The sequence below is a fragment of the Eptatretus burgeri genome, chromosome 7, assembly GCF_056783735.1.
Source record: "Eptatretus burgeri isolate ZD-2024b chromosome 7, Ebu_testis_v1, whole genome shotgun sequence".
Classification (NCBI taxonomy): domain Eukaryota; kingdom Metazoa; phylum Chordata; class Myxini; order Myxiniformes; family Myxinidae; genus Eptatretus; species Eptatretus burgeri.
Window position 1 is genome coordinate 89,923,088 of NC_140967.1, and position 16,267 is coordinate 89,939,354.

Here is a 16,267-nt window from a genome sequence, read left to right on the forward strand (position 1 = left end):
ACGGCCAGTATGAGTGAGGCACCACGTGTGAGTGGTGTGGTGGCGATGGTGCCAGAGTGCGTGCTTCCCAGCACGCCGTGTGTGGATGAGGCACGGAGTGTGAGTGAGGTACCGCGGGTGAGTTCCCCCGCGTGTGTGGATGAGGCACGGTGTGAGAGTAGTGAGGCACGCGTGAGTGAACGGCCGTGTGCAAGGTCGCTGTGTGCAAGGGAGACCGTGTGTGTGAGAGAGCGGTATGTGAGGGAGATGGCGGTTGGCATGCGGGAGCACGCAGCCGCGTCTCCCGGTGTGAGTTTAATGGTGTGGACTGTGTGCGTCGTAACACGCAGGTATGCGTGTGTGGAATGGAGACGGAGACGGCGACATGGGAGAAACGAAAGCCGGGTAGCGGCTGTAGTTGTTTCGAGGACCGTGCCGGGTTCACCCAGCAGTGAGCACGCGGTTCGTGCTGTGCAACGCACGAGACCGCCACGTGCTCGCTTGCGAGAGTGAAGTCCCGGTCCGGAAACGCACGCGGTGGATTTGCCGATCCCGCGGACGGACAAAGTTAGGCAGGTAAATGGATTTGGACCGGACGGGTTCTCCACGCGATCGTGTGTGTTAAGCTCCAACGGGCAAAGCACATGTGTTCGCGTGGGGAACCCCTCTAGACGTGTGGCTTGTGCTTTTTTTTTATGCGCACGGTGACGTCATGGCTGCACGTGGGGTTGGAATCCGGCAGGAGGGGTATCTCTGCCGGATGGTCCCGTCCAAGGAGGGACGAGGAACACGTGCAGCTGCATGACGTCACGGGCAGGTGCAAAGTGCGCGAGCTCTGAGTTGCCGCGCAGGTGATGGGCATGAAAAAAAAAAAAGGGAAAAACAAGCCTCACTTTCGGGTGTACAGGATTCCTGGGCAAGGGGTGAAAGACCCCCTTACCCTGGGCACAGGATGAAAACTAGTTAGGGGGAAGGGTTAGCTCAGCTAGACCGACTCCATGGGGCAGGGGTAAGTCCTCATGGAGTCCGTGGAATGGATTAGTTAGAGGGATTGTAGCCAGATTTAGGTTGGGAAATAAAATGGATTATTTGGAGACCGTGACAGACTTGTGAATGTGTAGAGGGGACGTAGTTTAGCTACGTAGTGTTAAAAGGAACGTGCTTTAGTTTAAGGGACGACGTGGGAGCACGAGTTAGTTAGGGGAGGTAGATAGAAGGATGGCAGAGTTCAGTGGTGTGTGTGTGTTGAAGAGTTGTTGGTGAGTAAATTGGAAGCATGTGCTTGGTGAGTGAGTGAGGCCAGCGGGTCTGTGTGAATGGAGTGAATGGGGAATGCATGGTGCGATGAGTGATTGGGGGGAGGAGTGACTCCCGCCCAAGGGACCCCGGGGTCAGAGTAAAGTGAGTTAGCTGGGTTAGTCAAATTGAAAAATGGAGGTCGTTTTGCTGTTGGTGGGAAAGTAGGCTCGAGACCCATTTGGAGGGTGCAGGAGCCCTGTTGACGGGCTTGGGAGCGTGGCTGCGAAAGGTGAGTATCGCTGAGTGGGTACCCCGGGCACCAGGCTAGTGGGCGGCGGTAGGCCATGGGCCCATGGGGGGCCGGGATAGAGTAGTGGGCACGGGTGCGCCTGCTTGGTGCGGGGGCCCGGGGCGCCATTAGCCGCGTGGGCAGTGTTGTGGGCACGGGTGACCCTCGGAAAGGGGCCCGGGAGGCCGGCCTGCCACGTGTGCGGTTCAGGGAGGTGCCATGGGGGCACTCCCCGGTGTTAGGGAGCTGGTAGGCTCGGAGGCAGTGTAGTGCCCGGGGGTGCCATAGCGGGAGATTCGGCAGAGGGTCGTGCCTGCCAAAGGGAGCCACGTGTCCCAGCCAGGAGACCGTGTGAGGGCACGGAGAGAAAATTGGGGGGGCGAGGCCCGAAATTGTAAGGACACCAACACAGGCGACGGGAATCTGGGTTGTTAGAACCAATAGTTTAAGCGAGAGGCGCTTGTTGAAAGCCCCGGGGTAGTTTAACAGTTAAATGGTTAGGATAGATTAGGAGATGTACCCCTCCGCACCATCCATCCCCTCGCTGTCGTTGTGGGCCGCTGGACCCACTTGGTGTTAAGATCGCCGAACTCTGGGGAGGCCATTCTGAGGCTTCGTTGGGCCTCGACACAGGACGTTAGCTCTCCCTTGTTCCCCTCCGGGAAGGGAACATAGGGGTTGGGAGTAGGCTAGGTGACAGGATAGGTTAGCCGAACAAGGACGATAAAGGGGGTTAGGGGACGATTTATAGTGGGGGAGTAAAAATAAAAACAACAAAAAAATAAGTTGGGGCTAAATTGGGGTTTGACAAATTAAGGGAGTGGGTATGTACAGTGACAGGCAAAGGCGATAGGTTGGGAGGGAGACAGGTAGGTAGGTCCGAGCCCGCCTTCCAAGTGGCCAGCACCACCGCACTCCCTCCACCAACCTCCACTGAACGGCAAGAGCTGGCCAACTTCATCGGCTGGCCGTGTTTTGCTTCAAGGCGGAGGCCGGCCAACTTCATCGGCAGCTGCTGTGCTGCAAGGCCTGTGCCGGCTGGATCGTCTGCCGGCTGGCTGTTTTTCTGCAAGGCCTGTGCCGGCCAGTTCATCTGCTGGCCGTGTTTTGCGTCAAGGCCTGTGCCGGCCAGTTCATCTGCCGGCTGTGTTTGCCTGCAGCAGCCTTCTTCTGCGGGCTGTGTTTGCCTGCTGCCTTTGCCATGCCATGCCCACTGCCCACGTTCACCAGCCCCGTTCAATTTTTGCTTTGCCCCCCCCCCCTGTTCATTTCCATGTGCGCCAGGATCAAGGCAACAGTTTGCAAGCTGCGAGAACTGCCCTGTTGGCAGCTACAACACGGGCCTGCAGTGGCGGCCCGTGCACCGTGTTTGTGTTCATGCATCCATTCGTTGTGCTCATTGCGTGTGCCACTTGAGCTGGCACGGAGACTGCGTTTGTGCAGCCCATGCACCGTTGTGGTTCACTGAGTTCAGTTCAAAAGGGAAGGCCTTGGACTGCGTGTGAGCAGCCAGCCACGTTCCCTGTCACCTGCATTGTTTTGAGCCAGAGACTGCATGCGGGCAGCCTGGCTCCCTGCTAACTGCTTTTCTTTTGCAGAGTTCAGTGATCCTGGGCCATGGTTTAGTGTAAAATTTGTAAGTTAAGGTAAGATGTACTGTACATATGAGTGCGCCCCCCGGCATGTCTGTCTAGCGCCGGCAATTTTATTTAAGTCGTCCGTGTGAGTGAGTTTGTTTAGGTAGTTACGCAGCCCTCAGGTTATTTATTTTGGGGACACGAATACCATGAATGTCGCACTCAGGGATCCGTAGGTAAAATGTACTAGGGGAAAACTACACATGATGGCACACGAAAATTTGACGACTCGGGACGAGTCTGTAAAAAGGGGAGGGGGTAGTGTTGTGGTTACCAGATTCGCAAACCACCATTCAGGTCCCTTAGGTGAGGTATCTCGGTAAGTACATGTGTAGTTAGGCCCAAACCCGTTGTCTAGTGGGAATACATGTCATTTATACGTGCTGCGACTCTTCAGGATAGCCGTTTTTCTTTTACTATCTTTATTTTGGACCAACCGCCATGATCACAACCACAACAACAACCACCAACCACAACGCCGCTTCACCACAACCGCCACGACCTTTACCGTCACAACTCGCCACCATCGCATCACCGTCATCTCGCGCCACTCATGGGCACCGATGCTGGACTCGTGTAGGGCGCACGTCGAACAGCGTGTACAAAATCACGGATTTTCTGCTTCAAAAACGGATCAAAAACGACACACGCCCACTTTTTGCCGTCCAATCGGTGAGCGAGGGGCGATTTGGCCCCGCCTCCAGAACGATCGATATATGCAAATTTGTGGATCAAAAAGCCTTCACGCCCACTTTTTCTCGGGCCAATGGGGAGCGAGGTGAAAGGTCAAAGGGAGGGGGTCAAAGGCGAAGTTACGGGGGGATAAAAGGACGGTGTTCGTCAGTCAGGGAACGAGAGAAGGAGCAGAACGAGGTCGGAGAGTCAAGAAGAGGAGAGTCGGAAGCAAAGGGTCAAGACTTCGCGGGCGGTGGAGCTGCTCGTCGTGTGCGTTGGAGTCGGAACGGAGGGGACGGAGCTGTGGAAAGGCGGCGACACCAGACGAGGGGGTGCTCGCGTCGTGCAGGAAGCTGCACCCGAGGGAGGCCGACAGCGCGACCTGGCCGAGGTGGAGACGCTCGTCGCATATAATAAAGATCCTCTATACCCCGAGCATCAGCAACCCCCTCCTGTTTCCCCCGCGCTGAGATAGTGCGACCAAGGGGGCCCCGTTCCCACCCCCTGCCAGGCACTGTCCACGAGGCCCGCGGGTTGCGGGGCCATCGCCGCTCCGCGTCTCATCACCAGACGGGTAGGCCCAACCCGGTCTCGGCCTCAGGCCTACCCCATTCTTGGGGGATTTCTTTTCCTTGGTTTTGGGTATGTGTTGTCGGCGCCGTCTGTGAAGTAGAATTGTATAAGTGTTGCCGTGTGCTCGGTAGTCGGTATTAGCTCTGCACTGTGTTTTCACTTTTATGTTTGCTTTTTGTGTAAATGGAATTGTGTTTTCTTTTTTTGTGTGCATTTGGTGGAATTGTATTTGTGTGCTTTCCGTTCGTCGCGAATAAATGTGCTTTATTGTTGAACTGTTCTCCCGCTTCGCTTCGTCATTTCTTTCTTTGAATCCCCATCTTGCTTCACGTAAAGGGTTGGTAGTGGGCTGAATACGCCCGATAATTAATCGAACCGTCGAGGTCGACGATAACACCGCTCGGTTATTCTGATAGTACGGAACGGGTCGCTTAAGTGGCCCGTATCCGAAGTCGACCTGCGGCGAGGTGCGATCGCCCGGTCTACCCTCCGCGTGGGTACTTAGGTAGTTCGAATTTGGCGAGCAACCCTATCCCACGCGGGGGCTGATTGGCTCGATCGCGGTGAGACCGAAAGGTCCACCCGTGACTGGTTCCCGGCGTTAGTCCGAGAGGGTCACGACTGGATTGTCCGTCCGGTGGGCGACGTGCCGCGATTCGAGTTACGTGGCCGTCAGCACGCCGGCGGGCGCGAAAACCGCAACAATATGTATATATATATATATATATATATGTATATGTATATGTATATGTATATATATATATATATATATATATATATATATATATATATATATATATATATATATATATAGTCATGCGCCGCTTTACGACGTTTCGGTCAATGACGGATCGTATATACGACAGTGGTCCCATAAGATTATAATGGAGCTGAAAAATTCCTATCGCCTAGTGATGTCGTAGCCGTCATAGCGCTGCCAGTCGTATAAAAGTACAGTATAGCACATACAATTATTGTATGTACAGTACATAAAACTTGATATTGATAATAAACAACTACAGTGTGGCCCCGTTATAACGTGATCGTTGAGGTCCATAAAATGTCACCGCGATCGTCGCGGGGTCGCGCTAAATCGGGATTCAAGGAAATCACCGTTCAAATGAACCCAATGTTGACCTAACATCCTAAAACACCCCAATTTTTACCCTATTTGACCAGTTTTTTGCACGTTTACCTTCTAGCAAGTAAATTACCTTTTGAATTAAAGAATTCCGCGAATAAATCGTTGTTGTTACAGTAGAAATTAAAACACAAATTGAATTTTAGTGAAGCTTTTTATGTTGCTAAAACATTCACACTGTTCCGCAAATATATCACACAACTGACAGATGCTCGTTTCCTCATTTGTAAATTATAAGATCGATGCAATGATTATTTATTAAACCCAAACGCCATTTATTCACCTTTCTATAATCGATGCGAGAGAACATTGTAAGAAGCCACTAACAACACACATGGCCGTCATGAACAGCGCAAAGGTAAAACGAACGCGTCTTCTGTCTATCTTGGATGTGGGACAGTGGGACAAGATGTGGAGGTGGAAGACAATGATATTGATGATCCTGACCCTCTATAGGCCTTGGTCCTCGGCTAATGTGTGTGTTTGTATCTTAGTTTTTAACAAAAAAGTAAAAAATAAAAAAATAAAAATTTTTTTTTGTACAGCTGTATAATGTGTTTGGTGTTTTTGGGTTAGGGTTATTACAAGAAGAAAGAATTTTTTTTTTTCTAAATTTAGTGTAGCCGAAGTGTAGTGTTTATAAAATCTACAGTGGTGTACAGTAATGTCCTGGGCCTTCACATTCACTCACCACTCACTCACCCAGAGCAACTTCCAATCCTGTAAGCTCCATTCATGGTAAGTGCCCCATGCAGGTGAACCATTTTTTAAAAATCTTTTATACCGTATTTTTACTGTACCTTTTCTATGTTTAGATATGTTTAGATACACAAATACTTACCATTGTGTTACAATTGCCAACAGTATTCAGGACAGTAACATGCTGTACAGGTTTGTAGCCTTGGAGCAATAGGCTATACCATATAGCCTCGGTGTGTAGTAGGCTATACCATCTAGGTTTGTGTAAGTACACTCTATGATGTTCGCACAATGACTACATCGCTTAACGACGCATTTCTCAGAAGGTATCCCCGTCGTTAAGTGGCGCATGACTGTATATATATATTTGAGGCTCTTTCCTGTTTGTTTCACAATCTGTGGTGTTTAATTTGCTTTTGTTGCTTGGATGTACCTTTTTATATCAAAATTGATAATCCCATCCACATCAATATGATGCCAAGAGTCATCTTCTTTCACAAGCACAATTATTCCCACATTCTTGTGGGGTTGGCCGGGCGAGTTTTTGGCCCAGATCTTTCATGACCCAGCTGGCCATGCGTCACATTCCACCGAGTAGTTAGGGCAAGAATTTGGCATTTGTTCAGGGTGCTGGCAATAGCTCGCCTACTCTATGTGAAGGACATTGTAGGATCTCTAAAGTCCACCAACTAATGTGGTCAGATGGGATGCCCAGTTTAACGTCCATCTGAGGGACAGCACCAGGGTAACCAGGTCTGAAGGAAAAATATACAGGACACTCGAGCACACGACAAGCGGGCTGCCATAGGCCCCATTGCCCATTGTGCGGTTGTAGCCCCCATTATGAATGTACACGTTATTGTGGGAAGTGTACTTTTGTGCATTTTATTTTGTATATTCATATCCTTTAAAATGTAGGATTTTGAATGAATGTTTTTACATCGCCAACATCTGTACAAATAAATGTTATGAAATGTGAATTGCAAAAGTAAAAAATTATTGTTAGTGCAGTTTTGACAACTGTATTCCATCATTGCTTGTTCGACAGACACTTCCATCTCATTTGCAAATAAAAGACGAGAGCGAAGTCGATGGCACGCCATCACAAATCCCCATGCTTCCCACCTAAAGAAAAGTTGAAAAATGGCAAAAGGTTCCACCAGGAATGACCAAATATTAAATTTTGAGTTAAAATTAATCTGCTTTGACCCCTGTGACCCCAAGCCCTGGGGCATGAACTGGGAGTCAAATCCCCAAAAATAGATGCAGTACCTGTAGAAAGTGTACACCCCCTTTCAAATTTTTCACCTTTTGTTTCCTTATAGCTTGGAATTAAATTGCATTTAAATCAGACTTTCTCCACCTATATTTACACATTGTAACCCACAACTTCCGAGTCAAAAACAAATTCTACGAATTTCAAAAAATTAATTAAATATACAAAACTAGAATATTTTGGTTGGATAAGTGTCCACCCCTTTGAGTTCGATATTTATTTAAAAGCATCTGCTTTCTATGATTTGATTTAGTGAAATAACCAATATCCTTGCTGCACCCAATCGTTTTTTTTGCATTTTGTACTCGAACCGTGTTCCGTTCTGCTCTGCTTTTCTCCATTTCTCAACAACAACCAATTTTTTAAAATCAGAAAATGACAATGATGCACATTTCAAGTCGAGCAAAATCACGTACCCGTGTACAAAGTTTGTGGTGCCGTCCACAGGGTCGATTATCCAAGTTGGATTATCGGTCAAACTGCAGCCTTGACCATTAGCCACAGACTCCTCACCGATGAAACTGAGAAAACAAATGGCAGCAAAACGGAAGGTGATCAAACAAACCCAAGTTGTACTTTGAGCCTCTTGTCAAAGCAATGTCATCAAAATGTATGTTCGAATACGACACCTTTAAATAAATAATGAGCTTTATTACTTACGAAATCTAAAGATTTCGTAAGTATATTGATGACTTCCGTCGTGTGTTTGTGTGTTTGTTTGTAGGCACGATAACTTGAGATCGGAAGAAGCTACCAATGTCAAATTACACCACGTGATTCAGGAGGGCGATGGCTCATGCTGATTAAATTTTGGTCAAAATCGGTCAAAGGTCAAGATCACAGTGAGGTCAAACATTCGATTTTTGATGGTTTGGCACAGAATCATCGTAGAAACTTCTGGTTTGCGTCGCTACCTTCTCAAGAGACAGCTTTTTATTAGACAAGGTCAGAGGTCAAGTTGATGATTTCGTAAGTACCAGTCTATGACTGCTTGTTTATTTATTATTTGAATACAAATCCATTGTGTGGATAAAAGACATAAAATCAGTGTAAGCAATGACATTCTTTTAATCAATTAATTAATTACTTCACCTGTGTGTGGGAAACTGCTGTTTGAGAGAATTTATAATAAATTTCTCCACTTTCTGGTCAGTTTCAGTGACAAGATCAACCACGGAACTCTTCAACATCACCTGCTTTTCATCTTTAATGGCCTCCCGTATCACCTGCAATGCAGTTGAAGATATTGGAGAGAGTGATGTGAAAAGACTATATGAAATAGGATATTAGGAACAGTAAACAAAATAATTGTGCGAAATGTCATAAAGAGGAACATAAGAGGTTTCGAGCTTTTTGAAGAGTGAGAAGGGTTAATTTAAATTGGTTTGTTTGTATGTATGTGCATTTGCAGCCTGTGGCTGCTTGGCTGCATCATTTTCTGGGGGCATGGCTGTGCTGCTGATGTTACCAGAATGCCCGTTACCAGCAAGCTGGTACTCATTTTGCCAACCTCAGAAGGATGACATGCTGAATTGACCTGACCTGGTGTTAACTCAATGGCCCAACAGGGCTTGATCTCAAGACCCTGAGATCTTAAGCCAACCAACTTAACCGTTAATCAGTGAATTGAGAACACTGAAGCTTGAGAATAAGCATGGCATGTAACCATGGCAACAAATGCAATTATGAACAAACAGAACACATACATGGTGGCTCCTTACCACGCCGGCCTGCCTAGCGACGGTCACAGCGGCCTCCAGGCACAGTGCCCATGACTCCCCTCCACGAGGCCTCGCGTTGTCCTGTCCGGCTGCAGTTTTATCCACAACACTTCAAAACAAACGAGTAACACAACATCATAGCAGTGCCTGTTTTGAACTTTTTTGTGCTTTGTCATCGTCATTTGTACCAGCAAGAGCCAACACTGTTAGCTGTAAATTTCAGCTGCTGAATTGGCAAGAAAAGTACAATAGTAAGTGTTCAATCATCAGTTGGTTCCATTAAGGTTGTAAAAGGCCATCTGCATATATCATGAACAAGGGAAGGGGGAAGAGAAAGATAGAGAGTTGGAGGAGGAGGTAGAAATAGGAAAAGTTGAGTTGGGGTGGGGGGGGGTGAATGGTGGAGGGGCGACTCAGCAGTGGCCGAAACCAAAAAAAATTACCATTTTGCAAAGGTAATATGTGGATGACCCATAGTTCATGGAATAAAGACAGTGTTTACTGGTAATCATGGCACGGACAGAGTTACAAGGTTGTTATTATACTCCTGGGTGGGTGAATAACTCCTGATAGGTAAACCGGGCTATCCCACACCAAGGGCAAATTAGTGTGCAGTACCATAAAGTAATGTCTCAAAGTCAGCTGCACAACACCTTCAGGGTTCATAGCACTGATAAACAAAAACATTTCGAGCTTATTGTGATTCCTCTCTAATGGTGATTTTTTCCCTCTTTTCTTCAAACTGAATCTATATTAAATAGAAATGTTTATTTCAAAAAGAAACATTTTAAGAATGTATTTCAACCCTTGTATCTCCCCTTCATAAATTCCACATAACACATGTTGTTCTTCTCCACCACGATATGCATCTCTTCTTCTTCTTCAACATGATTGTTTTTTCTGAGGTGTTTGCTCTGTGTCTCATGCACCAACCTCTTCCCCTAACCCTCCTCACTCTACCTCCACCCCCACCCCCCACTCATACAGTAAAGCATATCTCCATGCGTTTAACAAGCAATCTTAGCTCCCATCTCATGAACTTTATCTCCATTTGTCAAAGTTGGAATTTGAAGAATTTTTTTTGGAATTTCCATCAGAAAAAGCATCCACCCTCACCCCACCCTCATCCCGCCATGACCCCACCCTTATCCCACCAACACCCCACCCTCATTCCGCCATGACCCCACCATCACCCCACCCTCACCCTCATCCTGCCATATCCCACCCTCACCCCCTCTCATCCCACACTAACCCCACCATCACTCCACCCACATCCCACCCTCATCCTGCCATAACCCCACCCTCATCCCACCATCACCCCACCATCACTTCACCCACATCCCACCTTCACCCCACCCTCATTCCATCCTCACCACACCCTCTCAAAGTTTCATATCCCTCTTTCTGTATCCCTCCTCACCACATCCTCTCCATGCTTCCCCTTCACTCCACCTTCGAAATGCTTCCCCACACCCCACACACTCAAACCTTCCCACGCACAACACACACTCAATCCTTCCCACGCACCCCACACGCTCAATCCTTCCCATGCACCCCACACACTCAAACCTTCCCATGCACAACATACACTCAATCCTTCCCACGCACCCCATACACTCAATCCTTCCCACGCATCCCATACACTCAATCCTTCCCACGCATCCCATACACACAATCCTTCCCATGCACCCCATACACTCAATCCTTCCCACGCATCCCATACACTCAATCCTTCCCACGCACCCCATACACTCAATCCTTCCCACGCATCCCATACACTCAATCCTTCCCACACACCCCACACCCTCAAACCTTCCCACACACCCCACACGCTCAATCCTTCCCAGGCACCCCACACACTCAAACCTTCCCATGCACAACACACACTCAATCCTTCCCACGCACCTCACACACTCAATCCTTGCCACGCACAACACACAGTCAATCCTTCCCACGCACCCCATACACTCAATCCTTCCCATGCACCCCACACACTCAAACCTCCCCACACACCCCACACACTCAAACCATCCCCTGCATCTCTCACGCTCAAAATTTCCCTGCACCATTAAACCTTCCCTTGCACACACAAACCTTCCCCCCTCCCCCACACACACAAACCTTCCCTCCCCCACACACACAAACCTTCCCACTCCCCCACACACACAAACCTTCCCCTCCCCCACACACACAAACCTTCCCCCTCCCCACACACACAAACCTTCCCCCTTCCCCTGCACCCCATACAAGCCTCCCCTCCCCCCCACACACAAACCTTCCCCACACCCCATACAAGCCTTTCCCCCCTCCCACACACACTCAAACCTTCTCACACACCCCATACAAGCCTTCCCCCCCTCCCCCACACACTCAAACCTTCCCGCACACCCCTATACTGCTCCAACCCAATGCCTCCTCCCACTATATCTAACTGTGTGAACCTCAAACATCCGTGGTCTCTGTTCCTGACAGATCTCTCAATCCAGGCTCCTGCCGACAAACTAGACATCATCTGTTTAACAGAATCCTTCTTCCCACAGGACGTCCCTGACTCCTTATTGTCTCTCCCCGGTTATTGTCTCCTCCGATTTGATAGGCCTGAACCACGCCCCAGTGGCCGAGTCGCACTTCACATCAATAAATAAATTTCTGACTATCCTTGTACAGATCTTACAACTCTCAACCCCCAGGAGTATCTGTGGCTGCGACTTCCCCTTTGCTCTCACTTCTAATTCGTCTCTGTGTTGCATTATCCTCCTAACAGTGACAACTCCATCTACATCTCTCAGACAACATGGACAAACTTTAACCACAAGATCCCAACTCGCTCTTCCTCATACGTGGTGATTTCAATCGTCAGCATGAAATTTGTCAAGGTGTTGGTCCCTCTCTCACCGGCCATAGCACTTCAGCAAAGGACTTCTGTGACTCCATGGGACTGACTCAACGTGTGAACTTTCCAACTCGGATTTCTCCCAATGGCAAATCCTCCCTTTCTGGACTTTGTGATGATTAACTTCTCCTTAAATGTCTCCTGCTCTTCCTCTGGTCCAATTGGTTCATCTGATGATGTGTTTGTGAGAGTCGACATCTCTCTGGTTATTTTCAGAGAGCTGCCTCAATGCCAGTTAGTCTGGCAGTTCACTCAGGCTGATTGGGAGGGACTGCAAGCAGCCATCTCTCTTCAGGACTGATCCTCCCATCAAATCTACTATCCCTAACGTTAAGTCAGCCTGGGAATTCTTCCACAGAAACCTGCTCTCATGTACAGATTCATCCCATCTCATCTTCAGTTGTCCTTCCCCCTTTTTCCCGCTCATGGTACACCACCGAATCCTGGGGGTGAGGTAGTTGCTCTGAAACAACGTGCTTTAATGTTGTCATCGACGATGATGTACTTTGTGGTGGAAGAAAAATGAACAATATAATTAATAATGGTCTCCCTCCTCCATTAATTCCGAGATGACGCGGTTGACGTGCGATGAAGCGTGGTTGTGAGGTGGTTATTTAAATAAAAAAAAATTTTTTTGAAAATTAAAAAAACCAAAAACACAATACCACACATTATGCACATATTATATCTTGGGTACCTGCATTATTTATTTTGACTGGACTGCGCATTAATTCACCTCATGACGTACGATCGCCGAGAAGCAGGAAGATGAAGGAAGAAGACGAACGAAGCGATGAGGAAGAGGAAGTGACGAAATGAAAATTCGTTCATCAATTGTAATTCATTCTTTGGCGTCTTTCCTTCCCTTTTTTTTTTGCTGCAATCGTCATTATGTTTTCGAACACGACAACACGCTCTCGCGCAGCGACGTTGTGTACTGTTCCGTTACCAAGCAGCTTGTAGAGCGCTCGCCAAGCGGCTTAAGCACTCAAGCAAGCGCTCCAACGAGACTGTTGATAAGGAACGGCTGGCTTAGCAAGCTGATTGATAATGGGACACACCCGAAGTACTAACTTTAAAACGATGACAATAAAGGTGGGAAGATAACCGATTTAATAAAATACGATTCGGTATATAGCGCATACCCTCTGCCAGGCTGAATAGTTTACATATTGTTCCCCGTTGATCTGGATCTGGACCTGAACCGAAATCGAATCCGTTCCGAGCTCTTTAAAATATCGTGCTGTGTATCATTTTGCTCCCGATCTCTCAATGCTGAAGAATCCTTTACGTTAATTCACGGATGTGTTTGTTTGTTTGTCCCAGTACTCCGACAAATTCTGGTGCTATAGGACCAACATGACCCCAATTAATGGATCGGGGTGTTTTATCTTCGCTCGTGGTCGGGATGGTGGGGGGAGTGAGGGACGGATGCAAATTCTCCATGTAAATGTGTATCGTGTAGCGCCTCCTATAGGTGGGTGGAGGGTATTGCAAGTCTCCACCATTTACAGTACAGTATTCCCGTACACACGTTTTACGTTGATGTGAAGCGTTTTGAATAATAAGCAGTCGGTATGCTTTTGCTTCATATGCACGTAACCAGGGTTCGTTTTGGCAAGATATGTTAGTCAGCTTGTATTTTTTGTTTGTTTGTTTGTTTGTCTGTAATCACGTATAAATTACTCTGCAGAGCACAGTTATCATTGGAAATTTTTGTAACTTCGCATATCAGAGGCCTATAGAAGTCCCTTTCAGCGCACAAAATTTTGAAGGTCAAGGTCAAAGGTCAAGGTCACTTTGACGCAAATCAGGGGAGTCGACGAAACCCTTATTTTTTGAGTAATTTTGATCGGATCGTCTTCAAACTTCATGGGAATATAGTTCATGGTCTGGCGCTCAGCTGATTAATTTTTGGTGGCGATTGGCCTTGACCTTCATATGTTTTTTTTGTTTTTTTTTTGGTCTGTAATCACGTATAAATCACTCTGCAGAGCACAGTTATCATTGGAAATTTTTGTAACTTCACGTATCAGAGGCCTATAGAGGTCCCTTTCAGTGCACAAAATTTTGAAGGTCAAGGTCAAAGGTCAAGGTCACTTTGTCGCAAATCAGGGGAGTCGACGAAACCCTTATTTTTTGACTAATTTTGATCGGATCGTCTTCAAACTTCATGGGAATATAGTTCATGGTCTGGCGCTCAGCTGATTAATTTTTGGTGGCGATTGGCCTTGACCTTCATATGTTTTTTTTGGGGGGGGTCTGTAATCACATATAAATCACTCTGCAGAGCACAGTTATCATTGGAAATTTTTGTATCTTCGCATATCAGAGGCCTATAGAGGTCCCTTTCAGTGCACAAAATTTTGAAGGTCAAGGTCAAAGGTCAAGGTCACTTTGTCGCAAATCAGGGGAGTCGACGAAACCCTTATTTTTTGACTAATTTTGATGGGATCGTCTTCAAACTTCATGGGAATATAGTTCATGGTCTGGCGCTCAGCTGATTAATTTTTGGTGGCGATTGGCCTTGACCTTCATATGTTTTTTTTTTTGAGGGTCTGTAATCACATATAAATCACTCTGCAGAGCACAGTTATCATTGGAAATTTTTGTATCTTCGCATATCAGAGGCCTATAGAGGTCCCTTTCAGTGCACAAAATTTTGAAGGTCAAGGTCAAAGGTCAAGGTCACTTTGTCGCAAATCAAGGGAGTCGACGAAACCCTTATTTTTTGAGTAATTTTGATCGGATCGTCTTCAAACTTCATGGGAATATAGTTCATGGTCTGGCGCTCAGCTGATTAATTTTTGGTGGCGATTGGCCTTGACCTTCATGGTTAGCGCCTGATGTCAAACATATTTGACCCCAAGGTCAAATTTTCATGTTGTAGGAACCATATCGTGTAGGACCTCAAATTGAACACCTCGATGAGTGCTTTTTTGATATGTCAAGCTTGAGAGATTATGACGTCATTTGGTGACGTTATGAGGCAAAAGCATATTTTTCATGGTTACTCTGTAGAAGGATTCTCATCGGCAGATATTCCTCAAGGAGTCGCTCCTGGTGGATAGCAGCTCTGTTCCCCTCAGTGTGACCTTAAGGAGGTCAGATGTGGTCAACTTTTGGCAAGATACGGGTCATATTGGTTTATTTTGTTTTTTCGTCTTTCCTTCTTCTTCTTAAGACAAAACCTGTGTTGTTGTTGTTGTTGTTGTTGTTGTTGTTGTTGTTGTTGTTGTTGTTGTTGTTGTTGTTGTTGTTGTTGTTGTTGTTGTTGTTGTTGTTGTTAAGACAAAACCTGTATATTCGGACTCGGCTCCTTTATATACACGATCCGGATCTGCTTAAATACTAAGCACTTGTACACATCCTCGCATTAAGGGTGCCTTTTGAGAGCGTCTATCATGAACTTTTAAATATATTCGGACATTTGCTTTAAAGTTTCGAAAAGTTCACGTTACTATTTAAAGATTATTCCGAAAATACATTATTTATTTCGTAAATACGTAAACACATTATGATAGCTCTCGCTATTGGCTTAATCAAGGCACGTGACGAAATAATGGAATTGTTGTTGTTTTTTTAATTTTTTTTAATATATATTATTTTTTAGCCGACAAAACCTTTTGGACGCTGCTCTTGGACACATTTGTCCTTGTTTATTTACTGCATGCTGTTTAACACTAAACTGGAAACTGAAAAGGAGGGAATTCCACGTTCTTGAAGCATTACAGTGTTTGCTTATTCACATGTCCTCGACTGACTAACGGACCCGAGCCGGGATCTACTATGATCTATATACTCCAGAGAGTAAAATAACACGAGCCAGCTGCTCCTGGTGTACCAGTTTCGGAAATAGGCAAACCGTCTGCATTTTCCGAGTCGTGCTATCTCTTTAAAGTAGCATTGAGGTTAAAATGGATAATAATAACAAAATATAAAGAAATATTTCTAGTTGTTTTGTCAGCAAGAGAAAGCAAACGATTTTTTTTTTAATTCTCCATCTTCATCATTGTTTTCTTTAAGCCTTTGAACAAGGCGGTGTAGCGGCTGGTGGTGCAAGATGCGGTTTAATAATCCGCGATTTGTGAATGCATACTTTTCTTTCATTATCAACCGTCTTTTATCGAATATTGCAGTTTAAC

At 46.5% G+C, this 16,267-nt stretch overlaps 1 protein-coding gene across 1 annotated transcript in view; it reads right to left on the reverse strand.

The window, feature by feature from the left end:
- Positions 1 to 13,009, reverse strand: part of IMPA1 (inositol monophosphatase 1) — a 55,788-nt gene extending 42,779 nt beyond the window's left edge. The window contains exons 1-4 of the mRNA XM_085889528.1: positions 12,859 to 13,009; positions 9,230 to 9,338; positions 8,601 to 8,734; positions 7,925 to 8,029 (exon numbers count right to left, since the gene is read on the reverse strand). Of these exons, the coding sequence (XP_085745654.1) occupies positions 7,925 to 8,029; positions 8,601 to 8,734; positions 9,230 to 9,338; positions 12,859 to 12,953 (443 nt within the window). The 5' untranslated portion in view covers positions 12,954 to 13,009. The remainder of the gene's footprint in view (positions 1 to 7,924; positions 8,030 to 8,600; positions 8,735 to 9,229; positions 9,339 to 12,858) is intronic.
- Between the last annotated feature and the right edge of the window lie 3,258 nt (positions 13,010 to 16,267).